This window comes from Nipponia nippon, unplaced genomic scaffold, assembly GCF_047370975.1.
Source record: "Nipponia nippon isolate SJK-2023a ecotype South Korea unplaced genomic scaffold, ASM4737097v1 scaffold_9, whole genome shotgun sequence".
NCBI lineage: Eukaryota > Metazoa > Chordata > Aves > Pelecaniformes > Threskiornithidae > Nipponia > Nipponia nippon.
In genome coordinates, this window is record NW_028262413.1 from 40,756,963 (window position 1) to 40,781,083 (window position 24,121).

General features: G+C 50.0%; 1 protein-coding gene across 4 annotated transcripts; it reads left to right on the plus strand.

Annotated features, from left to right (window-relative positions):
- Positions 1-937: 937 nt before the first annotated feature.
- On the plus strand, positions 938-24,041 carry DET1 (DET1 partner of COP1 E3 ubiquitin ligase). Of its 4 annotated transcripts, none has more exons than XM_087743140.1 (5): positions 938-1,068; positions 1,851-3,013; positions 5,983-6,173; positions 8,414-8,605; positions 23,791-24,041. In XM_087743140.1, exons 2-5 carry the CDS (start codon positions 1,877-1,879, stop codon positions 23,903-23,905), a joined length of 1,635 nt encoding a protein of 544 aa, XP_087599266.1. In that variant the 5' UTR covers positions 938-1,068; positions 1,851-1,876; the 3' UTR covers positions 23,906-24,041. The 4 variants fall into 4 exon arrangements, 3 of the variants coding, with proteins under 3 accessions (XP_087599266.1, XP_087599264.1, XP_087599265.1); XM_087743138.1 differs by lacking the exon at positions 23,791-24,041 and adding an exon at positions 12,343-15,137; XM_087743139.1 differs by lacking the exon at positions 23,791-24,041 and adding an exon at positions 12,343-15,137 and having other exon boundaries at positions 1,851-2,959.
- Positions 24,042-24,121: the final 80 nt, after the last annotated feature.

Sequence of the window (24,121 nt, forward strand, 5' to 3'; positions counted from 1 at the left end):
ATGCCCGCTGGTGGAGTATCTCCAAGTGCCAACGCAGCGGCTCGGCCTCGTCCAGAGGCCAGCAAATGGATCTCAAGGGCCTCCCTGACATTCCTCCTTCCTTCCCTGTGAAGGACAAGTGCCCTTTGGAGCTGCCCTCGCTGCCTTGGCTGCTAATGCAGAGGGCGGGAGGAGGGATGCTGCTAAAAGCCCAGGCGAGCAAAGAGCTTTCAAGCCCCTTGGAAAGCCCAAAGGGGTGCCCAGGTGTGACCCCAATCTCTGCCACCCGTGCCGGGGTTGAGGCATCAGGGTGCACCCCCATACGCTGGCTGGCAGCAGGGGCGATGTCCCCTGGGGTGTCCCCGGGTGGGGACTTTGGATCCCTGAGGATGGAGGGGTCTGGGATGCTCAAGGCATGGGGGGGTTCAGGGGGTGTTGGGGTGCGGGGATGGGGGTGCAGGACGGTGCAGGGGGCTTGGGAATGGTTGGATTGGGGTGCAGGGAGTGCTGAGATAGGGTGCAGGATGGGTGAAGGGGGCGCAAGGGTTCAGGGGGTGCCCAGGGTGCAGGGGGGGGGTGCAGGATGGGTGCAGGGGGTGCTGTGATAGGGTGCAGGATGGGTGAAGGGGGCGCAAGGGTTCAGGGGGTGCCCAGGGTGCGGGGGGGGGGGGTGCAGGATGGGTGCAGGGGGTGCTGTGATAGGGTGCAGGATGGGTGAAGGGGGCGCAAGGGTTCAGGGGGTGCCCAGGGTGCAGGGAGGGGGTGCAGGATGGGTGCAGGGGGTTCTGGGATGGGTGCCGGGGGTCTCCGGGGTGCAGGGTTTCAGGGTTCCCGGGGGTGCAGGGGTTGCCCGGGCGCGCCTCGCAGTGCCCCCTCCCACCGCTAGGGGGCGCGCCTCCCCCCCGCCCCGGTCTGCTGACAGTCTGGCCCGGCTCGGCCCGCCTCTCTGGCCCGGCGGCCGGAAGCGGAAAGCGGGGGGGTGACACCCTCTCGCCGCCGCCGTCGCGGCGCGTCGTTGTGCGGTGGCGGAAAGATGGCGGCGGCCATAGAGTGAGCGGCGGCGGCGGGACCCAGCGCCGGCCCCGAGCGGTAAGCGCAGCCGCGGCCTCCTCTCGCCCCGCGCCCGGCCTCACCGGCGCCTTGCCCGACTAGGAGGCCACCGCGGCCCCCGGCTCCCCCGTGTCCCCTCCGGGCCGGCGGGAGAGCAGCTGCGGCCCCCGCTCCCATTGGCAGGCGGGCCCGCAGCTTCCCCTAGGCTTCCCCTGCGGCCCAGGGTCCCTCCACAACCCCCGGGTACCCGGGGCTCCCTGCGGCCCCCTTCGGCAGGCAGCCCCGTAGGCCGCCCCTTTCCTCCCGGTGACCCCTCTCGTCTTCCCCCGCCCCCAGCTCCCTCCCGTCTTTCCAAGCCGCCCCCCTGTGCCAGCCTGTCAGCGAGCAGGTCTGCGTGTTACCCCCGGCTCCCCGAACTCCCTCCCCGGTGGCTGGGGGCTCCCTCCATTCCCTTGGTGCCCACCTGTGCCTGCCGCCATCCCCGGCTCCCTCCCTCCTCTCCCGGTGCCCCCCTGTGTCTCCCTCTTCAGCAGACAGGCCTGCAGATCCTATCTCCCCTCAGTGCACTGGGGTTCCCTCTGGGCTCCCCCCGTTTTCCCTGGTATTTCCCACTGAGGTCTCTCCTCCAGTCTCTCCAGTGTCCTCCTGTGTTGTCTCCCTGCTTCCAAACGCGTGTCTGCACCTTTCAGCTGAGCCCCCTGCTCCCTGGGTGCTATGGGGCTTTCCCCAGCCCTATCTCTGCAAGCAGGTCCCTCAGTAGCCTGACTCCTCCCCCTGTCTCTGTGCGGTCCCCGGGCACATGTGTGCTCTCTCCCCGGCAGGGTGAAGATGAAGTAAAGCTCTGACCATGGACCATGACGCCCCCACAATCAGGCCCCGCCGCATCCAGAACCAGAATGTCATCCACCGCCTGGAGCGCCGTCGGATCAGCTCGGGCAAAGCCGGCACCCACTGGCACCAAGTCCGCGTCTTCCACCAGAATGTCTTTCCCAACTTCACTGTGGTCAACGTGGAGAAGCCGCCCTGCTTCTTGCGCAAGTTCTCCCCCGACGGCCGCTACTTCATCGCCTTCTCCTCTGACCAGACCTCTCTGGAGATCTACGAGTATCAAGGCTGCCAGGCAGCCGAAGACCTCCTGCAAGGCTACGAGGGAGAGATCCTGGCTAACGGCAATGACCAAAGATCTGTCAACATCCGGGGGCGGCTCTTTGAACGCTTCTTTGTCCTGCTCCATATCACCAACGTGGCCTCCAACGGGGAGCACTTGAACCGCGAGTGCAGCTTGTTCACTGACGACTGTCGGTATGTGATCGTTGGCTCTGCCGCGTACCTGCCCGAGGAGCCTCACCCTCCCTTCTTCGAGGTTTACCGCAACAGTGAGTCAGTGACCCCTAATCCCCGGTCCCCTTTGGAGGATTATTCCTTGCATATCATAGACCTCCACACAGGCAGACTTTGTGACACACGGACTTTCAAATGTGACAAAGTCATCCTGTCTCACAATCAGGGGCTGTACCTCTATAAGAACATCTTGGCCATTCTCTCTGTGCAGCAACAGACTATTCATGTCTTTCAAGTAACACCCGAGGGTACGTTCATCGACGTACGGACTATCGGCCGCTTCTGCTACGAGGACGATCTCCTGACTCTGTCTGCAGTGTATCCCGAGGTGCAGCGGGACACTCAGACGGGGATGGCCAACCCCTACAAAGAGCCCTTCATAAACTCTTTGAAGCACAGGCTGCTGGTGTACCTGTGGAGAAGGGCCGAGCAGGACGGAAGCGCTATAGCAAAAAGAAGGTTCTTTCAGTACTTTGATCAGTTGAGGCAGCTCCGCATGTGGAAGATGCAGCTTTTGGATGAGAACCATCTATTTATCAAATACACTAGTGAAGATGTGGTCACGCTGCGGGTGACGGATCCTTCCCAGGTACTGCCTGCCTCCTCGGGGTTCCTCGTTGCTTTGGGGCAAGTGGTCAAGCAGGTACAATGCTGTGAGCTGTGTTTCTTGGCTGAGCCTTTGAGTGTTGTTTAGGATCCCTGGTACTTCATTCTTGTGTGAACATTTGACGCTTCTGAATAACTTTTGTATCTTTTGGTCTCGTAATTTCATTGCTTCCTTCTCAACTAAAAATGAGAGAGAAAAGATCTGACGTGGTTATCGAGTCCCCTTTCTCCAGGGATTGTTCTGCGTGATCATAGATGCTGTACAACCCTCTTCTCCCAGGTCCCAGCTAATTTTTTTTTTAGCTGATATTTCATGTAGTGCACTTATATTGTAGAGGCAGTCTCTCCCTTTTCTCATATATATCTTCAAGCATGTTTTTCAAATATAATAGTCTTCATTTTTCCCCCGTAGAATTACTTTTTCTGTTCTGCCTACATACTTAACTCTTTCAAGCTTCAGTGAGAGATGGTATTTATGATCTCTCCAAACTGGAGTAGCAGCTCTTAGATCTAGCTAATGCGCCAATTGCTTCTCCTTTCAGGTTAGTACTAAAGAAGTCGAATTAGAGCAAATGTAGCTCAGTCAGTGCTGAGTCCCTCCAGATGTTTCACCATCCCGCACGTTGATCATCTTTTTTCACTGTTATTGGAGTGGTGGTCAGGTTTTGAGCTCTGTGAAACTGAGAAGGATGTTTTTTTAACCCATTCTATTCCTTTAATCCACTTGGTTTTTATTCTGTTGAAAGTATTTAGCAAGAATTTGTAATAAATCTCCAGTGCTGCATGTAGGTTTGATTGCTCCCTAGATGTTTGTTTTGCTTTCATACCCTTCTCTTCTTTCTTATCTGCCAGATCCAGGACTTAGATCCTAGAAGAAATGAACAGTCATTCTTTGTGTGTTGCCTTAGTCTAATTCTTCCTGGAAGATGACTCTGGTTTGTTTTATTTTTCTCTTACGTGGTGTTTGTTTGGGGGAGTTACTTTGGGAGGGAATAGGTAAGGCTTAATCTAATCAGTTTCACCCATTCCTATAAAGCTGAGCAGCTGTCTCAAAAACATTAAAGCTTTGTGAAGTGACCTGCAGCGTTCTGCTCGTTGCTGGTCTCTGGAATGGTGCTCCTGACCCAGGTGTAAATGTTTGTGGTAGGCTAGGCTCTGCTCTCTGCTGTGGTTAACAAGGCTTCTGTGCCTGGTTTGCTGCAGCATGCTCTTGACTCCCTTCACCCCAGGGTTACTTTAAGATGCAGGCTGTGGTTTGTTTGTGGCGTTCCTCAGGCGGTGTGTTTTTCTGCTGGAGGAAAAGCATGTCATTTCTCGGTTCTTTCAGGAGATAATTTCAGATGTGGAGCAGTCTCTGCAGACCTGCCTGAATGCAGGCTTTGTGTTAGGGCTTCCTGAAGAAAACTTGGCTCACAAAATACCTAATGCTCTGATTTTTCTTCCGTCTATCAGAGAGGAACATGAGGTTTCATCCAATTTCAGGCTCCTCTCTTCTCTCTGGTTTCTCTGCCAAGAAGGCTGAGGAAGTCTCTGTTCATGCTTGTGGGTGGCTTGTATATTGTCAGGGTCTGTGCACCGAATCCGTCAAGATTTTTAATCGCGTGCTGTGTATATGTAGCTTGGGGTTTGTTGTTGTTGTTCTAGGCTTGTGTTGATAGACTTGACAGCTTTGCTGTGTGATTTCTGTGACACTCGACTTCTGCCACCCATGCTGTGACGATGTTTTGCCTGTGTTACAGGTGCTCCTAAAAAGCAGCGAGGGTAGTTTCTCTGGTCAGGGGCATCCTGTAGATGTGTCTGTGTGTTAACCTGGCAAAGGAACTTTATTATTTAAGGTTGGAGGATACTCCCTGCAATCTTCAATGATGTAAATAGCTTTTCCTTCTGCTGTCTCCTCTTATTTTCTCTCTGCTCCAACCCTGTATTTCAGAAGGGCTTCCCTTTCCTTAGGCAGTAGTCTAGTGAGTAACCTCATCTAGCGAGCTTCATTTTGACATGTGGGGGCTGGATTGTATTATCACAATTTATTTTGGGGCTGTAAAACAAACAAACCTTGTGATATGTGCAGGTGGGTGGGGTGGGCAGAGTGCCTGCCGTCATCCCTGAGTATTTCTTGGAAGCGGGAGGTGAAGCATTTAGAAATTGCCTTTACTGACAGAAGATTTAACCAGATATGTGCATATACCATGGGAATTAGTTACCTTTGAAGTAGAGGCAGGTTCTTACTTTGGGGTGCTGGGGTGTTAGCACTCCTTTCTCTAACGAAAGCTACCTTTGATGACCAAGGATTAAATCTACCCTTTCCCAATGGGATGGGAGCGTCATCTCCCTCTGATGTAGCTGCACTGACACAATGTCACCTTTTTCCCGATTTCTTGCTTGTTCATGCCATGAAACACTGCCATTGCCAATCCACAGCACGGTACCTGGGCCTTCTTGCATGAGAATGTTGGCATTAAAAAGAAGTCATTAATGTCTTTCACATTTTCATTTCTGTGCCGGCAGGGTACCTGGAGGGCACAACTTTTCGTGGGCAGTGGTGTAGTACACAGTACACTAAAAAGGCTCATCTCTGTGTGACGGAAATATTAAGAAGGGGAAAAAAATAATGTCTCTACGCAAAGGAAAAAATAATTTGTGGCCAGCTAGCACAGGACTTAAAATCATTTTGTCAGCAGGAATGAAAATTAAATTTGGCACTTCAGAAAGCATTTTGGATTTGGTGGAAAGCAGAGAGGAAGAGAAAACAGAAATATTGACATCCAGTTTGAGCTGAAAAATTGGAAGCCCTTAAGTTTTCTTCATAAGTAATCACAGTTAAGAGGTGGATAATTTGGTACCTGTTGAGGCATTTGAATAGCAGAATGGATTAGTGTGGGGATGTGGGATTCTCCTGTGCTGCAGAGAAATTTGGATAGGGTCTGCGGTGTCATGTGGGGAGAAGGAAGGGACAGCTTCCCTGCTTGTGCTCTCCTGGGTAACCGCTGCCTCTGCCTCTCTCTCCAGCCTTCATTCTTCGTCGTGTACAACATGGTGACCACAGAGGTTATTGCCGTATTCGAGAATACGTCCGATGAGCTGCTGGAGCTGTTTGAGAACTTCTGTGACCTCTTCAGGAATGCCACCCTGCACAGTGAGGCAGTCCAGTTCCCCTGCTCAGCCTCCAGCAACAACTTTGCCAGGCAGATCCAGCGCCGGTGAGCCATTCGGAGCATGCTTTATACCGTATAGACACACGCTCGCCCCCGTCAGCTGAAGGCTAGTATCAAGTAATGATGGCAACCCTGAGAAAACCAGTTCCTTTAGTTGTTGGGTGATGCAAGGGTCTGGCTTGTACGTGGTTCATCTTGCAGCCTTATGCATCTGATTTTATATTCCACCGCATCTGTCTTGTTACGGGAAGGAACAAAGCAGTGGCAATCCAGTGCTCGGAAGAAGGAAAAGGAATTTTGAGGAAAAGATGTTTCTGGCTTTCCTTGAGCAGTAACTCTTCTGAAGGTTATTAAAGTGTTACTGCCCAGTAGCTTAGGTCCCTGAAGATAAGATTTGTCAAAATGCTAGCGTCATCTAATTGAACATGTTTTGCCAAGTGGTATTCTCTGAATTTAGTGTGTATCAAACTGTTCTGTAACATTTTCTCCAACAACATACACAAACTTGTGGTTCTCGTCAAACTGTGCTAGGAGAAAGGAAACTCATCTGCCTAGACCTATTGTGAAAGCTGAGCAAAATATCAAAATAACCTGGGTTTCTAGAATGTGCTTTAACAGTCAAATGTGGTTTTAATGAGGCAGAGTGTGTTATTTCTCTTGGAATATATTTTTCTGTGACTCAGGGTGTTTTGTTCTTCCAGTGACTTGTTTCGCATCATCCAGAGTACTTGGCAGTCACTTATGGGCATGAAGCTTCTGTTGATTTTAGGTTGATGTCACAGAAGTAAGAGGAAGTTGACTGTGTCTGTAACTTTCTAGAGCTGCCTGTCAGGCAATCCATAATGCTTAGTGGGAGAGAGAAGAGAGAGCTCACCGCAGATACCCGAGGAACAATTCCTGCCTTGTGTTAGAGAGGAGAATCTTTTCATCCCCTTGGCTACAAGGGCCTGTAACAGGAGTGTTTAACTTCCATAGCAGACTATAATAGGGCATAATCCACAGTGAGCTGGCTTTTGGCTGAGTGTTTCTGGTCAAATGGTGTCATGGTTTAACCCCAGCCAGCAACTAAGCACCACACAGCCACTTGCTCTCTCCCCCCCGGTGGGATGGGGGAGAGAATCGGAAGAGTAAAAGTGAGAAAACTCATGGACTGAGCTAAAGACAGTTTAATAGGTAAAGCAAAAGCCGCGCACACAAGCAAAGCAAAACAAGGAATTAATTCACTACGTCCCATCGGCAGGCAGGTGTTCAGCCACCTCCAGGAAAGCAGGGCTCCATCACGCATAATGGTTACTTGGGAAGACAAACGCCATCATGCTGAACGTCCTCCCCCTTCCTTCTTCTTCCCCCAGTTTATATACTGAGCATGAGGCCATATGGTATGGCATAGCCCCGTGGCCAGTCTGGGCCAGCCATCCTGGCTGTGCTCCCTCCCAGCTTCTTGTGCACCAGGCAGAGCATGGGAAGCTGAAAAGTCCTTGACCAGTGTAAGCACTACTTAGCAACAACTAAAACATCAGTGTGTTATCAACATTATTCTCACACTAAATCCAAAACACAGCACTATACCAGCTACTAAGAAGAAAATTAACTCTATCCCAGCTGAAACCAGGACAAATGGAAATGTTTTACCCTCCTTGATGTACGACATCCATGCAGCTGATCTGACTGTTCTTGCACATGGAAAGCTCAAATTTTACTTGGAAAGAGAAATCCATCCCATGTTAATCTTTCCACCAGGAAGAACTTTCAGCTCACTGTAGTTCCTGAAGAGCTTTAGGCTTCTCGTCAAGGTTTTTCCTCATCTAAAGTTTCTCCCTTTACGCATTTAAAACATAGCAGCTAGAGCGAGGGGGATTCTCAGGTCAACATTAAGGGCTCAACTGTTAATGTGAAACCCTCTGGCTTTTGCTTATGCTGTTTCCAGGCTTCATGGTAAAACTTGGATTGACTGATAAGCTGCTAATCCATCTTTCCCTGTTTCTGATCCTGTTCATTTCCTGTACTGCAGAGCAGCTGGGGCCAGACCTTGTGGGTAGGCACAGTCTTGTCCTTCTGTCAGTTTGGGCTTTCACAGCAGAAAGAGTAATGATAAGGGAGGATAAAAAGGTCACCAGAACTGGTTGATGCTTGAATCACTGTGATACATCTTTGGATACGAGCTGTTTTAGTTCTTACACTGCTGCTGCTGTTCTTGCCCTATCAGTTTTCCTCCTTAGTTTATTTAAGCTGTGCTGTTCACCTGTAGCCTTTGTGAGTAAAACCTGTTTCTTGGCTTGCCACAGGTTCAAAGACACTATTGTGAATGCCAAGTATGGAGGGCACACGGAGGCCGTGCGGAGGCTGCTGGGCCAGCTCCCGATCAGCGCCCAGTCATACAGTGGCAGCCCGTACCTCGACCTCTCCCTTTTCAGCTATGATGACAAGTGGGTGTCAGTCATGGAGCGGCCCAAGACCTGCGGTGATCACCCGATAAGGTATGGAACAGGCCAAGAAGCTGTATGCGAGGAGAGCAGTGCAAGAGTGACTCTAAATCACCTCTGCCGTGTGGCATCAAATGTGCAGAAAAGGGAGGAGATCGAGGCCTTTCTCTTATGACATCCTTTCACCAGAGGGTTTATTTCAGCAGGCCCATAAAGCTTGGCCTCTCTCCTTGCGATAACTGTTTTATCTTCTATGTGTAGGAGGGCTCTTCAGGTCTTCTCGCTGAACTGCTCTGGGGAAGGTTTGGGTAGTGAAGCCTGAGCCTTTTCCATATGAATGCTCTTGTTCCTCCTCCTCTTCTTGCAGTCCTCCTGTTGTGTTTGGGCTGCAGAGTGACATGGTTCTAGACGCCTGCTCTCCTGTACTGGAAGGATCCCTTTTGAGCATATGGGTTTAGCTGGCAAGGATGATTCGGTTTGTCCTGTGAATAAAATAGCAGCTGGGTTAGGTGTTATTCAGAATGCTTGTGGTATTGATTTAGCTATTTTCAGACTTTCCTTGTTTACACTTCTCACCCTGGGAGCTGTACTCCTCTTCACACCCCCCTTCTTTCTGTGATCTATAGGAAATTGTGTTTCTGTAGTAGGAGTTTTAGCCAGGTGTGGGGGCCATTCTGTGCCTCTTCTGTCTGAGTCTTTGATGCTGGCAAAAGGAATAAGTCTGAGCTTGGGCATAAGGAAGTTTGCAATGCTTCTTGCAGAAACACCAGGACTATTTATTTCTTTTTGTTGGCTGCAGCCATGGCTGCAGGTAGTAGTGGTTAAAAATCCAACCTCTCCAGCGTGAAAGGCTCAAAGAGGCTGAGTTCTCCAGGCAGAATGGTCTTTCCACTTACAGTACTACAAAAGCAAACCTATGGTCTGAAAACAAAGAGAGCCTTCAATGCCTAACTGCTTTGTTTAGTGACTGCATACATGTTGGGGGCTCAGGCAGCCCAGGGAGACCATTCTGGCCGGTTTCCCAACTTTATTTTCATCAGTGCATTCTCAAAAAGCGGTTTCATGTCTCCCCTGGCCCTGACTCAGGTGGCGGGGAACCTCTGATTATTCCTGCGCTCTCAATTCCCAAATTATGTATATTTAATTGATTTTTCTGCCTGTATGATTTGGTTTGATCTCCAGCTCCCATGTTATCTGCAGAGAAAAGCCTGCCCTTTCCCCCTTGTCATGCTTGACGTTGGGAAAACTTGCAGGGTGGCAGTTGTCTGCCAGCGCCAACCTGCGTATGGCTCCTGCAGACAAAAGGGAGCAGAACTGCAGTCATTTGCTGTGGTTATGTCTTTGTAGTAAACAAAGCGAAGTGCCACCTTCTCTCCCTCCCCTGAGCAAACCGGCATTTCAGAGCCAGAGCTTTTAAAGCTCAAAGCTGTGCAGAGTCAATTAGGACTTGAATAGGGCCTCAGAGCAGTGGGGCTCCTGGTTTTTGGAAAGTAAGCAGAGGACCAGGCGCTAACCTTAACCATTCAGTAGCTGCAATAGTGCTGCTGTTTTTCTCACATGCAAAACAAAGGGATTAATAAAATAATGCCACTGCCTGTGGTGGTTAGAGGGCTTGGAAATGAGGGGCCACAGGATTTGTAATGTAAGTCCTATAATTGGCTGGAGTGCAAAACCCCTCAGCAGCTAAGGGTGTTATAATCTGTGTGCAGTTTCCTGGCATGATGTGTGAGATAGGAAGGCCTCCGTACCTTTTACACATCGGTTTCAGTGCCTCTGTGCACTGTATCCTTTTAACCCTTAGTGCCTTTCTGCATCCCAGATGGTTTAAGTCTTTTCTCTGGCTACTTGAGAGACCAGGGGTTGTTTGCTCTCAGGAGGGAAGAACTTCAGGTTCCCCATCACCACCGTTTTCCAGTATCTTTTCAGGAGGCTTGAAGAGATATTCGCTGGGTGAAAGGATGGCACTTGTGAGGAAGAGGCTCTAACACAGCCATACCTATAGTGGGGGTTCTCTAAAATCAATCTAGATGGCTAATAAGGAGCCATTTAACTAAAAAATTGGTCTGCAGATAAATATTCCATTTTCATACAGTTTGAAAAGGCTGGTCTTGCTGTTTCTGTTGACATACAATTTTATATTGCAGTGCCTAATTTATCCCAAGAGTGAGAGCCCATGGAAATGGCCTCTGATTGCAGAGCACTTTTAAAAATAGATTTAAAAGTACCAGACTGAGCACATCTTTGAGATTACAGGGAGCTTCATCTTGAGTAGTAAATTATTGTGAATTGGGGAGAGAGAGGAGCAGACAGGGGACTGTGCTTTATTTAAAGAATGACCCTCTGCATACCCAGCCTTGTGTAGGAGGGAAAGGGCTTTTTGAAAAGCCAAATACCAAGATTGTGACTCTCTTGCTGGGTTCTTGTGTGCAATTTTCAGGCAGGGCTGGCTGGCACTTTGATTCAGAGGAAGGGAGAGGAGAGTGGCCCTCCAGGAAGAACATGAGGTTCTCAATAGGCTATGTTGTTAAAATGTGGAGTATGTCTGGTCCTGAAACAGCATCACCTGTATCTGTCATCACCCGTTCTTCCAGGCTGAGAGCTGAGTGCATCGTATTGCTGGCGGGGGGGAAATGTGCTCTGATATTAAAAGCATTCTCTGAGTTAAAACCAGAGGAAAATGCAAAATACTCACATGTACTAAGTGATGGTGGAAAAGGAAACAGCTGGGAGGCAAAATGACAATTCTGTGCCTGAAAGTAAAAGAGCAGAAAAAATGGTCTAAGGAACTGAGACAACTTCAGGGTGAGCGCTTGAGTTAGAGCCCAGCTGTTTGTGAAGATACCACATCCCAGAAACCTCCACCAAAGTCTTGGGGAAAGTGGTGTCATCGCAGAGAGTCCCCTGTTCCCACAGCAGCCCAGGACAGTGGTGTTACCTGGGCTTATGTCAGTTACACAGAGTATCAGAGAAAGGTTAAAGAAGCAAAGAGCTTCCTAGACTCACCTGTCTCTTCAGCACTGTTTGCCTCATCCCCTCGGCAATGTTCACATTGTGCTGAAGTTCCAGAGCTCACCTGTTTGGAGACACAAATGAGCTCAACCCACAGGCACGTTTGTGGGTGACAGCAGAAGGACGCAAGGTTTTCTTTGACCTCTGATCTTGCGGTGATTGTTGAATGCTATCTACCAGGCAATTCCGGCCCAGCCTGTCTTGTTAATGCTTTTTTGAGGGAAGTCTAAAAGGAACTGCAAAGCCTCACTTGAGCTGTAGAGTGCAACGTCGTGCCCTTGAGCAGAATTGCATCCAGCTATTCACCTTCCTTGACTGAGTGGGGATGTAGCGAGGCACAAGAGCAGCAGCGGGAGAGGAAAGGGGTGGCCTTGTGCCCTGAGTGAAGGCCATTGCTAAGGGAAGAGAGCTCAGTTCTGTGCGGTATATCTGCCTTAGGGATCAAGGGGAGCAGCTTGCATTAAGAGAGGATGGAGAGCCAGCACAGGTGGGGTCTGGACCAAACTTATTCCCTCTTGTGAAGTCAGTTATGTCCACCAAAATGACAGGCAGAGTTCTGCCTGATGATATTAAAATGAAGTCAAGCTTTTCTAGACAGTGGAAAACTAGCTGCCCTGGGAGGGACTTTCCTGTGTAGCCAAGAGCCAGACACCCAGCTGAGGACCTCCTGCCCCTGAGGGAGTACCAGAGATTGGACAAGGCACTTGTCTCTGTGTGTGAAGAGCCCAGATGGCAAAGCCAATAATCAGGAACAGCCATAATTGACTTTCTCTTCCTTTCAGATTTTATGCTCGTGATTCTGGCCTCCTGAAGTTTGAGATCCAGGCGGGACTCCTGGGGCGACCCATCAATCACACAGTGAGACGTCTGGTTGCGTTCACCTTCCACCCCTTCGAGCCCTTTGCCATCTCGGTGCAGCGCACTAACGCGGAGTACGTGGTTAACTTCCACATGAGGCACAGCTGCACGTAGTACGACACGTGGCCGGGGCGGCTGCCCTCCTTGGGTCTGGGCCTGTGCCACAGACACACCAAAGCCAGACACTCGCGCCTTCTAGGAAACCAAACCATCATTCATGTCAAGAAACCTGACCTGGGAGCTCCTACCAACCAGCATATCACAGGGCCCTCAGCTGTGGAAAGCCGATCTGCTCAAGTTAGACCTGTGAATGTTTCTTCTGAGCCTTGTACTGTGGAGGTCCCCGCTGCATTAAGCGCTGCTGTCGTTCCCTGTTCCTGTTGATGAACAAAGTGTAGCTGAGGTTCCTTTTCTGGTTTCCCGGAGGCATGTCTGGTTTTTCTCCTGTTGTAGGTCTTAGGATGGCAAAGATGGGGCTTGGCAACACGTTGTGGAGTGCTCCCTTCTGCACTGGCGCTCTTCTACCTTGTCAACACAAACAGCCTGTCGTAGAGGGAATGGATAGAAGCCATGGGGAGGGCTTAGAAATACAGCGACCCATGGTTGTATCTTCAGTATTACTAGGGAAATGAAATCCTGTTCTCATCCACACAATCTACTCACGTCATTTTAATAAGCCAGAGGTCAGGAAAAAAAGGTGTGAGAAATCACTGCAATTGAGAGACATGAGGTGCGTTCCTGACTCTTATGCAAGTCACTTAATCTTTGTGCCTTAGTATCTGTAAAAGCTCCTAAGTGAAAGGTGGTGTGTTAATACGTGAAAGCCAGGGCAGCTGGCTGTGTCTCTAATGCACAAGGAGATGGGCACAGAAGGAAGATGGGTGGCTGGGAAGGGCGTGGGGAACAACAGCAGCTCCTTGCTCATGTCGGAAGGACTTTTCTGCAGCATGGGGGTGAATCCTCGCGGCCATCTGTAGGTACTGCTGCAGAGGGGAAGGGAGACTCTGCTGCTGGCACCCTCCTGCCTGTTGGAGTATGAGAGTGGAGAATTGGTAGCATTTGGGTTTCCCCAGAAAGGAGGGAGGAGACCTGAATTAATGTGCATTGCTGCAGGTTTGCAGTTAGGAGATGAGCTTGTTGACTTAGGTTGCTTACCTGTCCCTGTCTGATACGCTGTTCTCTGTGAGAACCCAATTTGCTGTTCCGAGGCTTCAAAGCACAGCTGGCTGGACCACTGCGGTGTTTATGCTGCCGATAAAATACGCTCCTGGGTGTAGTGTTACCTGCCACTGTGGGCTGGTGAGGATGCTGGCCTGCCCTTCTCTTTTAAAAATGGAGGTTTTGGTTGTAGGCCAACATTTGGGTTTTTCTGCGCACAGGCTGGTTTATGGCTGTGTGCTGCCAGGCAGCGCAGCCATCCCAGCATCACAAGGTGCTCCGTTGGAAGCTGGAGCCTGCTGTTGTCCCATTCCCGTGGGAGGTACAGAGGGGGCATTAGAAACTTGGTGCTTATACACGGTAGACCCTCGACTTTAAAGGACCCTGTGGGTGTCGTCTTTGGACCAAAATGAGCTGTGGGTGATGTGTTGTGGCCACATGCCTGTGAAGAGCAGTATTGAAGTAATGCATTCATTTTGCATGGTAATGCATAGGAAAATTAACTGTGTGGGTTGTTGGTGCCTGCTTATAGCATGAATAGTGGACCTCGTACTGGAGGGTGCTCTGGGGTCCTCGAATCAGCCTTTACCCTCTGTCTCATGGTACTTCTCTCTTCTCTTGGCCTTGCTAAACATATTTCTAGGGTAAGACATTGTATTTCACCGCTCTTTTCCTGGTGTTTGCACTGTTGGTTTCTCAGGTCTGTCAGGAGCGACTTGAGGTCAGAAGACTGCTAATAGAGGAGGTGTCAGGCAACGCGTGCTTTAGCTCCAGGTTCCTCTCCATCTGATAACACTATTTGTCAAGGTTTTATGTTTTTATCCTGTGATCCGTTCCTCAAACATTCAATTAAAGCTCCAAGTGGAGAATCATTTGCACATTGTAGATCATGTATTTACCTCCTTCTGCGCCGCTCTCACATTTGTTCACACGTCCAGTGTGAGACTTTTTTTTTTTTTTTTTCTTTTTCCAAAGCTCTCAGCAGCTCCATCCAAGACTGAGTTTACTCCTTGGCATCACAGCCTGGGAGGTCAGTGCTTACTAAAATAGCTGTCAGATCTCCATTTAGATTTTTTTCTGGTGGCAAAAATATAAACCATTTCAGCATTTCTGCAGTCAGAGCTTTTGCCAGATTCTGTGTGAAGCAGAGAGCATGGCATGGGTGGTTGGACTTGGGGCTGAGAGACCAGAGATCTGTTCTTAGCTCTGCTATTAAATCGTTCTGTGACTGGGGGCAAATCTCTTCCTGTTTCAGATGGTGTTTTCTTCTCCGTAAATGAGGCCAAAACCGTATTTTCAGCTTTTGTAAAACACTTTGAGATTCATGGATAAAAAGTGCTGGATAAGTGCTAAGTATTTTCTTATTGTGTTTGCAGACAAACTGATTGATCATTCTGGGTACTAATTGCCTTGGAATAGCATAGCAGATCCTCTGGTCTTGGCTGCTGCATTTTATATCTACAACAGAGTTAATTTTATTACAGAAACATATTGAAAGAAAAGTCTCTCATGCTTGAAATTTTGATTCTTTTATTTAAGAAACAAAAAGTGTGTGTGTGTGGTGGGGAGGGTGGGAGGAAAGGGGAGATATTTTCTACCTGATATTTTTCCTAGGCTAGGATGAAGATTTGTTAGCAACACAAGACAAAAGTGGAATAAACAGAATTTGCTTTAAGAACCTGATTTATTGTCTTTTTCTTCCAAAAATCTTAATGGTGCAGATGGGAATCCCTTTGCTCAGAAGAGACGGCGGGGTGTGCCTTGGACTACACAGGCATGTTGCATGGGAGTTTGCTGGCTCTCCCTGGTGCGTGGAGTACCAGTGTGCGTAAGGATGTTCCTACCTGAGGCATTTCTGTAGTTACTGCAGATTTCTCAAATTCTTGTCTACATGAGCTAATACTGGGGGAGGAATTCTTGGCGTTCAGTTACGTTTTCCCCTTTCTATATTATTACTAGCCCAACTTGTATTCAGAGACTCCTCCCTTATTCCCTTTATAGCATTTGTCTGACCTTGTGGCCATTTTCTGCTGATGCTTCATGATCAAGAGATGAAAGTTGAATGACACACCTTGCTTGGCAGAAGAGCCATCACCTACCCATTGCTTTTAGGTTGGGCTAAGGCACTGGGATTTTCAGCTGCCTGCTGCTCCCAGCCGCGATGCAGCTTTGCAGAACATTGTGGCTGAGACCATGCGGACGGGACCTTCCCAAAGTCTGGCATCCCCTTGTAATCCTCTGCTGCTCTCTAACCAACCTAGCAGCATCCCTATTTGTGTTAGTTCCTCTAAGTGTCTGCATCTTGGGCATGAAGCCACTTTCCTTTGAGCCCTTCCTCCATTTCTTGTGTGCAGTCCTCTGATGCTTTCCTTTGGAGACCTTGAGCCTGTCAGAAAGCTCTTGAGCCCGTGGCTTTTCGGATAGGCACTAAGTGACAAGGAGATGCTTGACTTGGAAACCATGTTTGACTGGCAGCAGAATCCCATCTTTTATTACTTCTTGTGCTGCCTTTGCTTTTAAAAAGAAGTAGTAGAAGCTTGCAGTATTTCTTATATAAACTGTGTTAGATAGCGAGCCACAGAAATCCCGTTAGAATCAAACCTATGTATCCATTAATGGTGTGTCCCTACTAAAGACTCCTTTCAATTAACCTTCCAGCACTGAGTGGCTGGCCCTGATTTAGCTCCCTGATGTTCTCGGTGTACTTATAGGACCTTCCTTTTGCTCAGGTGCTGGTGTCTATCATGCTTCCCTTGGTCCTTTTTGACCCAGCTAGAAGAATCAGATTTCTGATGCTCTAAGAAGTCTCTTTGTCTTTCTTGTTTGTGTCCTCCGTTTTGCCGCTTTTCTGCCAGCTTTTCCTGCAGGATCTCTCAAGGCTGTGGGCAGAGAGATGGTAAAGGCTGGATGGCAACAGGACATGTGGCCCTCCGACAGCTTTCCTCCGTGCGTGAAGCTTTATGAGATAGGTGCATGCTGCAGAGCAAATAGATGGTCCTGTGGGCAAGCAACGGGGCAGGATTTTGTGGGTTTGCTTTTGCCTTGCTTTCTGATTTTCAGAGCCCAGGTCGCTGATGTGCCTGAATCCTTGTGCTTCCCTGTCTTGTTATATGGTTGTGAAAGCTTTTCTGGCCACATACTTCTCAGGAGGAGGGAATGGTGAAAGGGCTTTTATTTTTTTTTCTTTTTTTCCTTGCTCCAGGGCTGCGGAAGGACGTGGGCTGAGCTGTGCAAAGTCAGTCATTGTAGCAGTAACAGCCTGGCACTACCTGCCCACCAGGCTGACTGCTCATCAGGCAGCAGCATCCCCTGCTTGAGCTTTTTGCTGGCTGAGGCCCGATTTGCCTTTGTTTCTCTCGGGGAAGAGCTGTACTTACTGTGTAAGGAAATGAGTTCTCAGAAAAATACCGATGTGGGAAAAACCCTGAATTGCACATTCTTTTCCTGATGTTTTGACATAAAAATACCGCACTGGTTTTAGACTAGCAATCTAGAAACCAGTAATTCGTGGGCGACTACCGTGGTCCCACATGCGAGGAGCACTGAAAAGGGGCGCAGAGCCCCTAGTCCCAGACACTTAGGGCTGTGCTGCAGCATCTGGGTAACATGTTGGCCCTCGCTTGGTTAACAAGGAGTGGAGGACATTGTACGAGCCCACAGGCTTTGCTGCATTTGTGCAGAGGTAATTTTTTACCATTTCTCCTGTTTCTTTCCTCACAGAAGTCAAATCCTTTCCTAGGGCACCTTCTAGCTGTTGCAATTTGCTAGCGGGGTGATTGCTGTCTGTTCTCAGTTTTGTGAGGATGACAAATGCACCTGCAAATTTGAGGATGGTTTTAGAGGAGCATGGCAGGGAGGTGCTCGGTGGGTGTCCAGGGCCCTTGGCAGGCCAGAGCGAGGAGGACCGCAGGGAGAGATGCTTCCCAGGGGAGCTTTGCTAGAGGAGGAGCGGGGCAGCAGTTGGCCACTGCAGAAGAAACTCCTATAGAAACGGCAACAAGGCAATGGAAAGTCATGGGTAACACTACAAAGTCCCCAGCTTTTCCTGCATTCTGCTTTGTCCAGATATGAACTGGAGCCTTTAGAGGAGTTTATTTTCTGTGGGTGACATAACTAGTTTGAATTCAGCCTTTTTAAAGCCAGGAACATGCTACTTTTATGCTCCACGGCTGTTCTCCTCTTTCTTTGTCCCCAGTAGCTTTGCAACATGCCAGGCGTGGGCCAGAGCAGCCCTGGCTTTGCCCGGAGGACTCCCTAAGCCCCTGCTCTTGGCAGTGCACCATCCCCCTCTGAAAGCTGCTCTTGCACAGGTTCGTCCTCTCATCTGCCAGTGTCCTTCCTCTATCCAGGTGTGTTGTGACAGCCTCAGGTAGGGAGGCAGAGCGGTACAAGAAAGAGCTGGGTGCTCCAGCATCCTGCCTCCATCCCGGTGCCTGCTGAACTGAGCAGATGCTTCTGGTCGCATGGGATGGGGCTGGCGAAGATGCGCTGGTGGTGTTGGCATCCAGCCCCGGGCCTCAGCCCTGCCCGAGGACAGCCCAGCCCCAGGGGTGCTGGAGCCAGGGGATGCATAGGACTGGCTGTGCCAGAGTACCTGGGGGGGTGAGAGCCAGGCAGGTGGCAGGTAAGCCCTGCCAGAGCCGGCCAGCCGCTCTTCGACGTGATTTTAGGGCGTTAATAAGAGCAGCGGGCAGCGCTGCATCCCTCCGAGCGCCTGCTTGCCACCACCGAGCTGGTCATTTGATAGCTCCTCAAAGGCGTAAAATGGAGCGATGCCGGATTAGATGTACCCGCTGCCCTTGGCGAACACTGGGGAGATATGGTCCTCACCCTCCCGCCTCCAGCCTGCTGGCGCCCAGCGCCGTCACCATGGCAACGGGGAGAAACAGCCATCCACATGGAAACGGCCTTGCTGCGCCCAGCAACTGTTTCGGGGGAAAATGGTTCAAATGGTGAGTTTGGAGAGGTGAGGGGCACCGGCACCCCTGTGGCAGTTGGCGGGGAGCCCTGGCCTGTGCTGCTGGGCTGAACCCACATCCTGTGGGATCTTGCAGCATCGGCACTGTCCCCACGGCGGGACACCCCTCCTGAAACACCGGCATTGGCCCCGTCACAGAGCCAGTGCACGCTCTCGCGTTCCTGGCCGTGAAGGATGGTTTTCATTGCTGCTGCCCTGTTTTTTGGGGGCTGGTCCTGAGGACAGGGTGAGGTCCAGATTAGCTGTGCTGATACCTGTGGCAGCGTAGGTAGGTCACTGGTTCAGCCCTGACCGGTGAGTCCTTAATGCTAATCAAATCCCCCTTCGTAAGTGAGAAGGGGCAGCTGGCAGCCAAACAAGGTCTCCTGTAACATAGGGCGGACAAATGTCACGTCGACAGTGCGATTGTGCAGTGCAGCCCGTCTGGCTTCAGGCAGCAAAGTCCTAGTTAATCTCTCCTCGTCCCTCCTACCTCTTAAACCCTCAGACAATGGCTCTGCCCACGCTGGCTTCTTCCCCAGAGAGGGCTCAGATTTGAAGGAGATGTCGGTGCCAACCCACTGGCTCCGATAAGGACCGGGGAGAGCAGCTCTGCTGCGCAGGTGCTTGAGACCCAGCAGGGTTTGTCCCAGTTTTACACTGGCTCTTAGGTGACAGCACTACTGCTCTTGGCTGCAGGATTGCTAGGAAGGGGATCTCCCCAGCCGGCTGTGCTGCTTCTCTTGCAGGGATTTCGGTAAACAGGGCTGGTTTTACAGCCATGTCCAAGGGCAGATCGTTTCGGAGCATCTCCCAGCGCTGGAGCAGGCTGCTTTCTGGCTGTTGGCGTTACAGAGAAGCCTAGAGGGCTGGCCCATCTAAACTCATTTGCATTCCTTGGTCGGTTTGACCCTGTCAGCTCAGGAAATTGATAATTTACTTCTGTGGATTCAGCAGGAGCAAAATGAAAGGCAGCATCCAGGTCTTGGGAAGGGGCTGCATGAGAGGCATGGCTGGCAATTAGGGGAGCGAGTTGTTTGCCTGCAGGCTGGTGCATGAACAGATGAGAGTCCTATTTCACCACCTCATCTTGGGACCTGCTGAAGGGGCTGGAGATGAGTGGCTGGGGGATGAAATATGTGTCTTTCTCCTGCCCGGGGCCCCAAGTTTTATTTGTTACCTGGAGTCTTGCATGCGGTGGGAAGCCTGGCCTGCTCCTACTCAGAGGAGCAGGCAGAGGGAGAAGGGGCCAAAAGCTGGAGTCTTTAGCGATGTGGCCGGGAGGTATGGTAGATGTACTCTCCAGCTTAGAGTTTGGCTTTGCAAAATGAATCGTTAAGTGGTGAAGCACAGAGGAGGGATTTTGGAGCCAGCTTGGAAGGGGAAGGAAGGTTTTGAGGACTGTGATTGCTGCTTGGAGAGGCTTTGGAGCAGTTTCTAAATACAGCTTTTCGTGCCTTCTTTAAAATGGTGAAGTGAAAGCCCCAAAGGGCTGATCGTGCTGGCAGGGAGGGCTCCTGAGCAAGGCCACCCTGTGCTTCTGACATGGGAGAACAACAGAGGGGAGTGCATCTAGCCCGATCCTGAAGCACACCTCGTGCGGGAGAGCCCTTCCCTGCATCCTTCTCCTCATCTGTGCTGGCTCTTGGACCACCAGCTGGGAGATTTTAGCCTTAGAAAAGTTTTTTTTTTTTAACATTGTCTTTTCCTGCATTTTTGCCTCTGTGTTCTCTCTCTTTCCTGACCCACCTTTTTGTTGCCCACATCTCCACTGAGTATTCAGCCCCTCGCACCCAACCCTTTCTCCCTTGCGCCTCCTTTCTCTAGAAAAACAAGCTGTTAAGCTGCTACCGGGAGCAGCTATCCCAAGAAACGGCTGGTAGGGCTCTGTAGCTGCCGAGAGGTTTGGGTCCAGGTCCCAAATCTGTGCACAGCCTCTGACTCTCAGTAGATACGGGCGTAGGAAGAGAATTATGAACTCCAGAGAAAGGAAAGGACCCTGCCAAGTGGCATTAGCACAGGGGGAGCTTGGAGAGCACAGCAGAGAAGGTGTGAGTGGTTTCAAAAAAAGCATCGAGGCTTGGCTCCCTTGTGCACCTCCCCAAGAGGTCCCCACAGCCCCGTTTCACCATCAGCACAGGAACTTGGATGCTATTAGGCAGTTCATTAGTAAAACCTCTGAGCAGTTCCCACTGCCATTGAGTACCCATTAATGCCTCTTGAGGGGAGAGGAGAACATTGGAAAAGCACAAAAACAATCTGAGGGTCCTTGATCTCTTTTTGGTCTGAGAGGTCATGGGCTGAGGCTTGAGGGGCAGCTGGGAGGGGAAGAGGGGCCAGGCAGGGATGCCGGGCATGAAAGCAGCACTGTGATTATCTGCCGAAGCCTGAGTGCAAAAACATAACCTGACTTGAACTGTTACTTCTCAAAGGCTCCCGAGGGGTGCTTTAGGTTATAAACACCTACTCACCGACGTGCTTTGTGCACATCCCAAGCCAGGTATTCCTGCACCAGAGGAAAAGCCAGCAAAAGCTGCGCAGATGTCCCTAACAGCCGCAGCTGGGCTGTGGTAAACCACCCCTGCTGCTACAGTTTATTAGCACTGCAGGGTCTGTCCCCTTCTCCTTGCTTGCTTGTGTATACAGTCAGCTGGTAAGGGACACTGACATCACTTAATTAATGGTTTAATTGAATCTTGCAAAGGGATCGAAATTGGCTGCCTGACTCTTGTCACCGAGATGCTCACATAAGAAATAGTAAATCACCAATTCAGCAGATAAAACTGCAGCTCTAGGTAGAAAGTCCTTGTTGCCGGCGATAAGGAAATAATTCCTCGTTGCAGGATAATATACTATTAGGGGAAGGCTTGGGGCTATTTTTCCAGGCCGCCAGGTGCCATCCCTGTCCAAGGGAAGGGTAACTGAGTTAGACTAACGCCCCAAGGTGGTATGGCACTCATTAAGGGGTAAACAGACCTGAGGTAGTGTTTTATCTGTAAGTTTGTTTTGTGTTTCACCCCCTATGCGATGGAGGAAGGTCCCGGTGGTATCTTAAAACAGAGGACAAAACCCCGGAAAGACCAGGGTTTAACCAAGATGAGCCTTTGTGGTCAGTAGCAGCTTCTGAGCTTATTTCACAGGAAAAGGCTTCTTTGAATAGAGGGAACCAAAAGTTAGGAGGGAGCGGAGAGAAAAATGTCCCAAAGCAATGGGGAAGCCCAAAGAGAGTGGATGTGAGCCTAATGAGGGTGCTAATGCTGTGGCCATGCTACTGACAAGTGAAGTAATTGCTGCTCAGGAGGAATGTGAGCCAGTAGAGAACAGTATTCCACCCAGGCGCCAAGAAAAGCAATTAGAACTGGTAAACACCAGTGGCTGACTAAAACCAGGCCCTTAATTAATAGTTTCATCTGAAGGGTAAGGAAATCATTAAGTGTTATTGGTGTCTAGTAATTCCCTGCAAGTCGAACAACAATAGAGAGTTTTAAGACTTCTTTCACTGTACAGCATGTGCAGGAAGGAGCGACCGAGCCCCTGCACAAGATGGGAGAGCTTTGTGTAGCTGTGCTCTCCCACTTCACTGACAACTGCCCCAGGGGCCTGGGATGTGCTGCGGAATAAACAGCTCGGGCCGAGCATTTAGTTAGGACGTGACTTTGGGGGTGCTCTGTCAGGGCAGGAGAGAAGGTGGGTGGAAAATGTGACTTCTGCACAACTGAAGCACTGTGCTGGAGAGCTCAGGGGAGGGTATGTGGAGCTGGGGGTTTGGAAGACAAACAAATATTGCATGATACTGTACAGATCCAGCCACTGAACCGTGGAAGATAGCATCAGCCTCTTCTGTCCAGGTGGGAGAGTTCTTTATAAATGTCAGTCGGAAGAAGAAATAGGAGTAGGTACGAGAACTAGGCAGGGCAGACAGCGAGACAAAACTTCCAACTGTATAAGCAGTGGCGGTGTATTGGTAGACTTCAAAAAATGTTCACAAATGCTCAGAAACAAAGAGTGTTAAGGAGTGGCCTTTACAAAGGGCACAGCCTTGATTCTAATTCTGGATAAGACAAAGATTTATCCTCGTTGCTTTCTGACTCTCAAGTCATCCACCTACTCTCTCCTGAATTTCGGAAGGACCGCAGGCCTCTTCCCAATCTTATTTTTCAATTTGTTCTATCATCTTTATCCGGCATGGGCACTCCTGCATTGATGCAACGAGCAGCTTGTGGCAGAGATGGTAGTGTTTGGTTTTCTCAGCGTGTTAGACAGTACATCGCTGACAGGCCTGCCAGCGTGGACTGGTGCTCCTCCTTTCTCAGGGCTGGTCCCTGTGCTCAGCACGGAAACCAGCCCAGCCTTGCTGTAAGGCACATCAGTGTTCACACCTGCCTTCCCCAGATAGCTGCCTGGATACTCGGAGGGTTAATCTTTGCATCTGGTATATCTTCTCCTTAAAAAGAGGAATATGAAGTCACTAGAAGCTGAGCCATATTTTTGGAGCGAGGGGGAAGCTCTATTAGTGCGTCAGCATCTGTGGAAGAACCTCTCTTCCTCGCTGTCAAATCTGTGACAGCTCAAGGAACTTCCCTTTAAGATAACCTACCCTCTATTCAAATTCAGACAGTTGGAGTAAGGTAGGGGATTCATCTGAATCTTGTTTTCTTCTCTTCTGTCAAATGCAACGCAACAGGCTCTTCTAAGCAGACTGATTTCTTTCAAAACCTGCCGTATGCCATTCAGCCCCAGGAAGGAGGTTCACTGCCTTGTTGCCATGGTACCCTTTCTCTAAAGAGGAAGAGAATAGTTAATTATGCAATTTAAGAAACTAAGGAGAAACGACAGAAAGAGAAATCACAGAAAGGAAGATTCTGGGTTTGTGATAGAACTGCTGGCTGCACCAAAATACACTCTGTTTACAGGTGAAACGTTTGCCTGGTGTGTGCTGTTTACAGCCAGGGCTTCTCTGGCAGCGTGGATTTCAAGGAGGCGCCCTTTGCTAGGCGGTGTGCCTCTGCCATCCAGGAAATCAATCCTGTAGTCACTTACTGCTGTAACCTTCCATGGTTTCTGCCTCGGACATATTTCCTTGGCAGAAATTCTCTCTTGATGGAGCTGGGACAGCAATAACACATCACAGACCTATGACAAGCTCATGCTGCCTGGGGATAGACAGAGGTACAGTTCAAGACTTGAGTGTTTTAAATCTCTTTGGCAGCATTTCATTGTTCCTCAGGCCTACTAACCCCCTGCTCGCTTTCTCCAGGATCCCAGAAAATCCAGTTTGTGGTGCACAAGGCAGGACCAAAGAGACTGCAAGCATCAGAACTGGCAAGATCCCAGCCCCTTTAGAAGGACTGGCATTTTCCATTTGCCAGTAGCACTGGCAAGCCAGCTACAGCTTGGGCAAAACACAGCACCGCAACAGATCTTTGCCAATAACGGATCCAGACTACGGTGCTCCACGCTGTGCGAACAGGGAGAGTTGCCTCTTGCACGGCACGCTGAGCCCTGCAAGCCAGGAGGAAGGGGAAGAGTTACCCCACGCCTTGTTTCCAAATGTGTGCAGTGAGAGAAAGATGGAAGGAAGATGACGT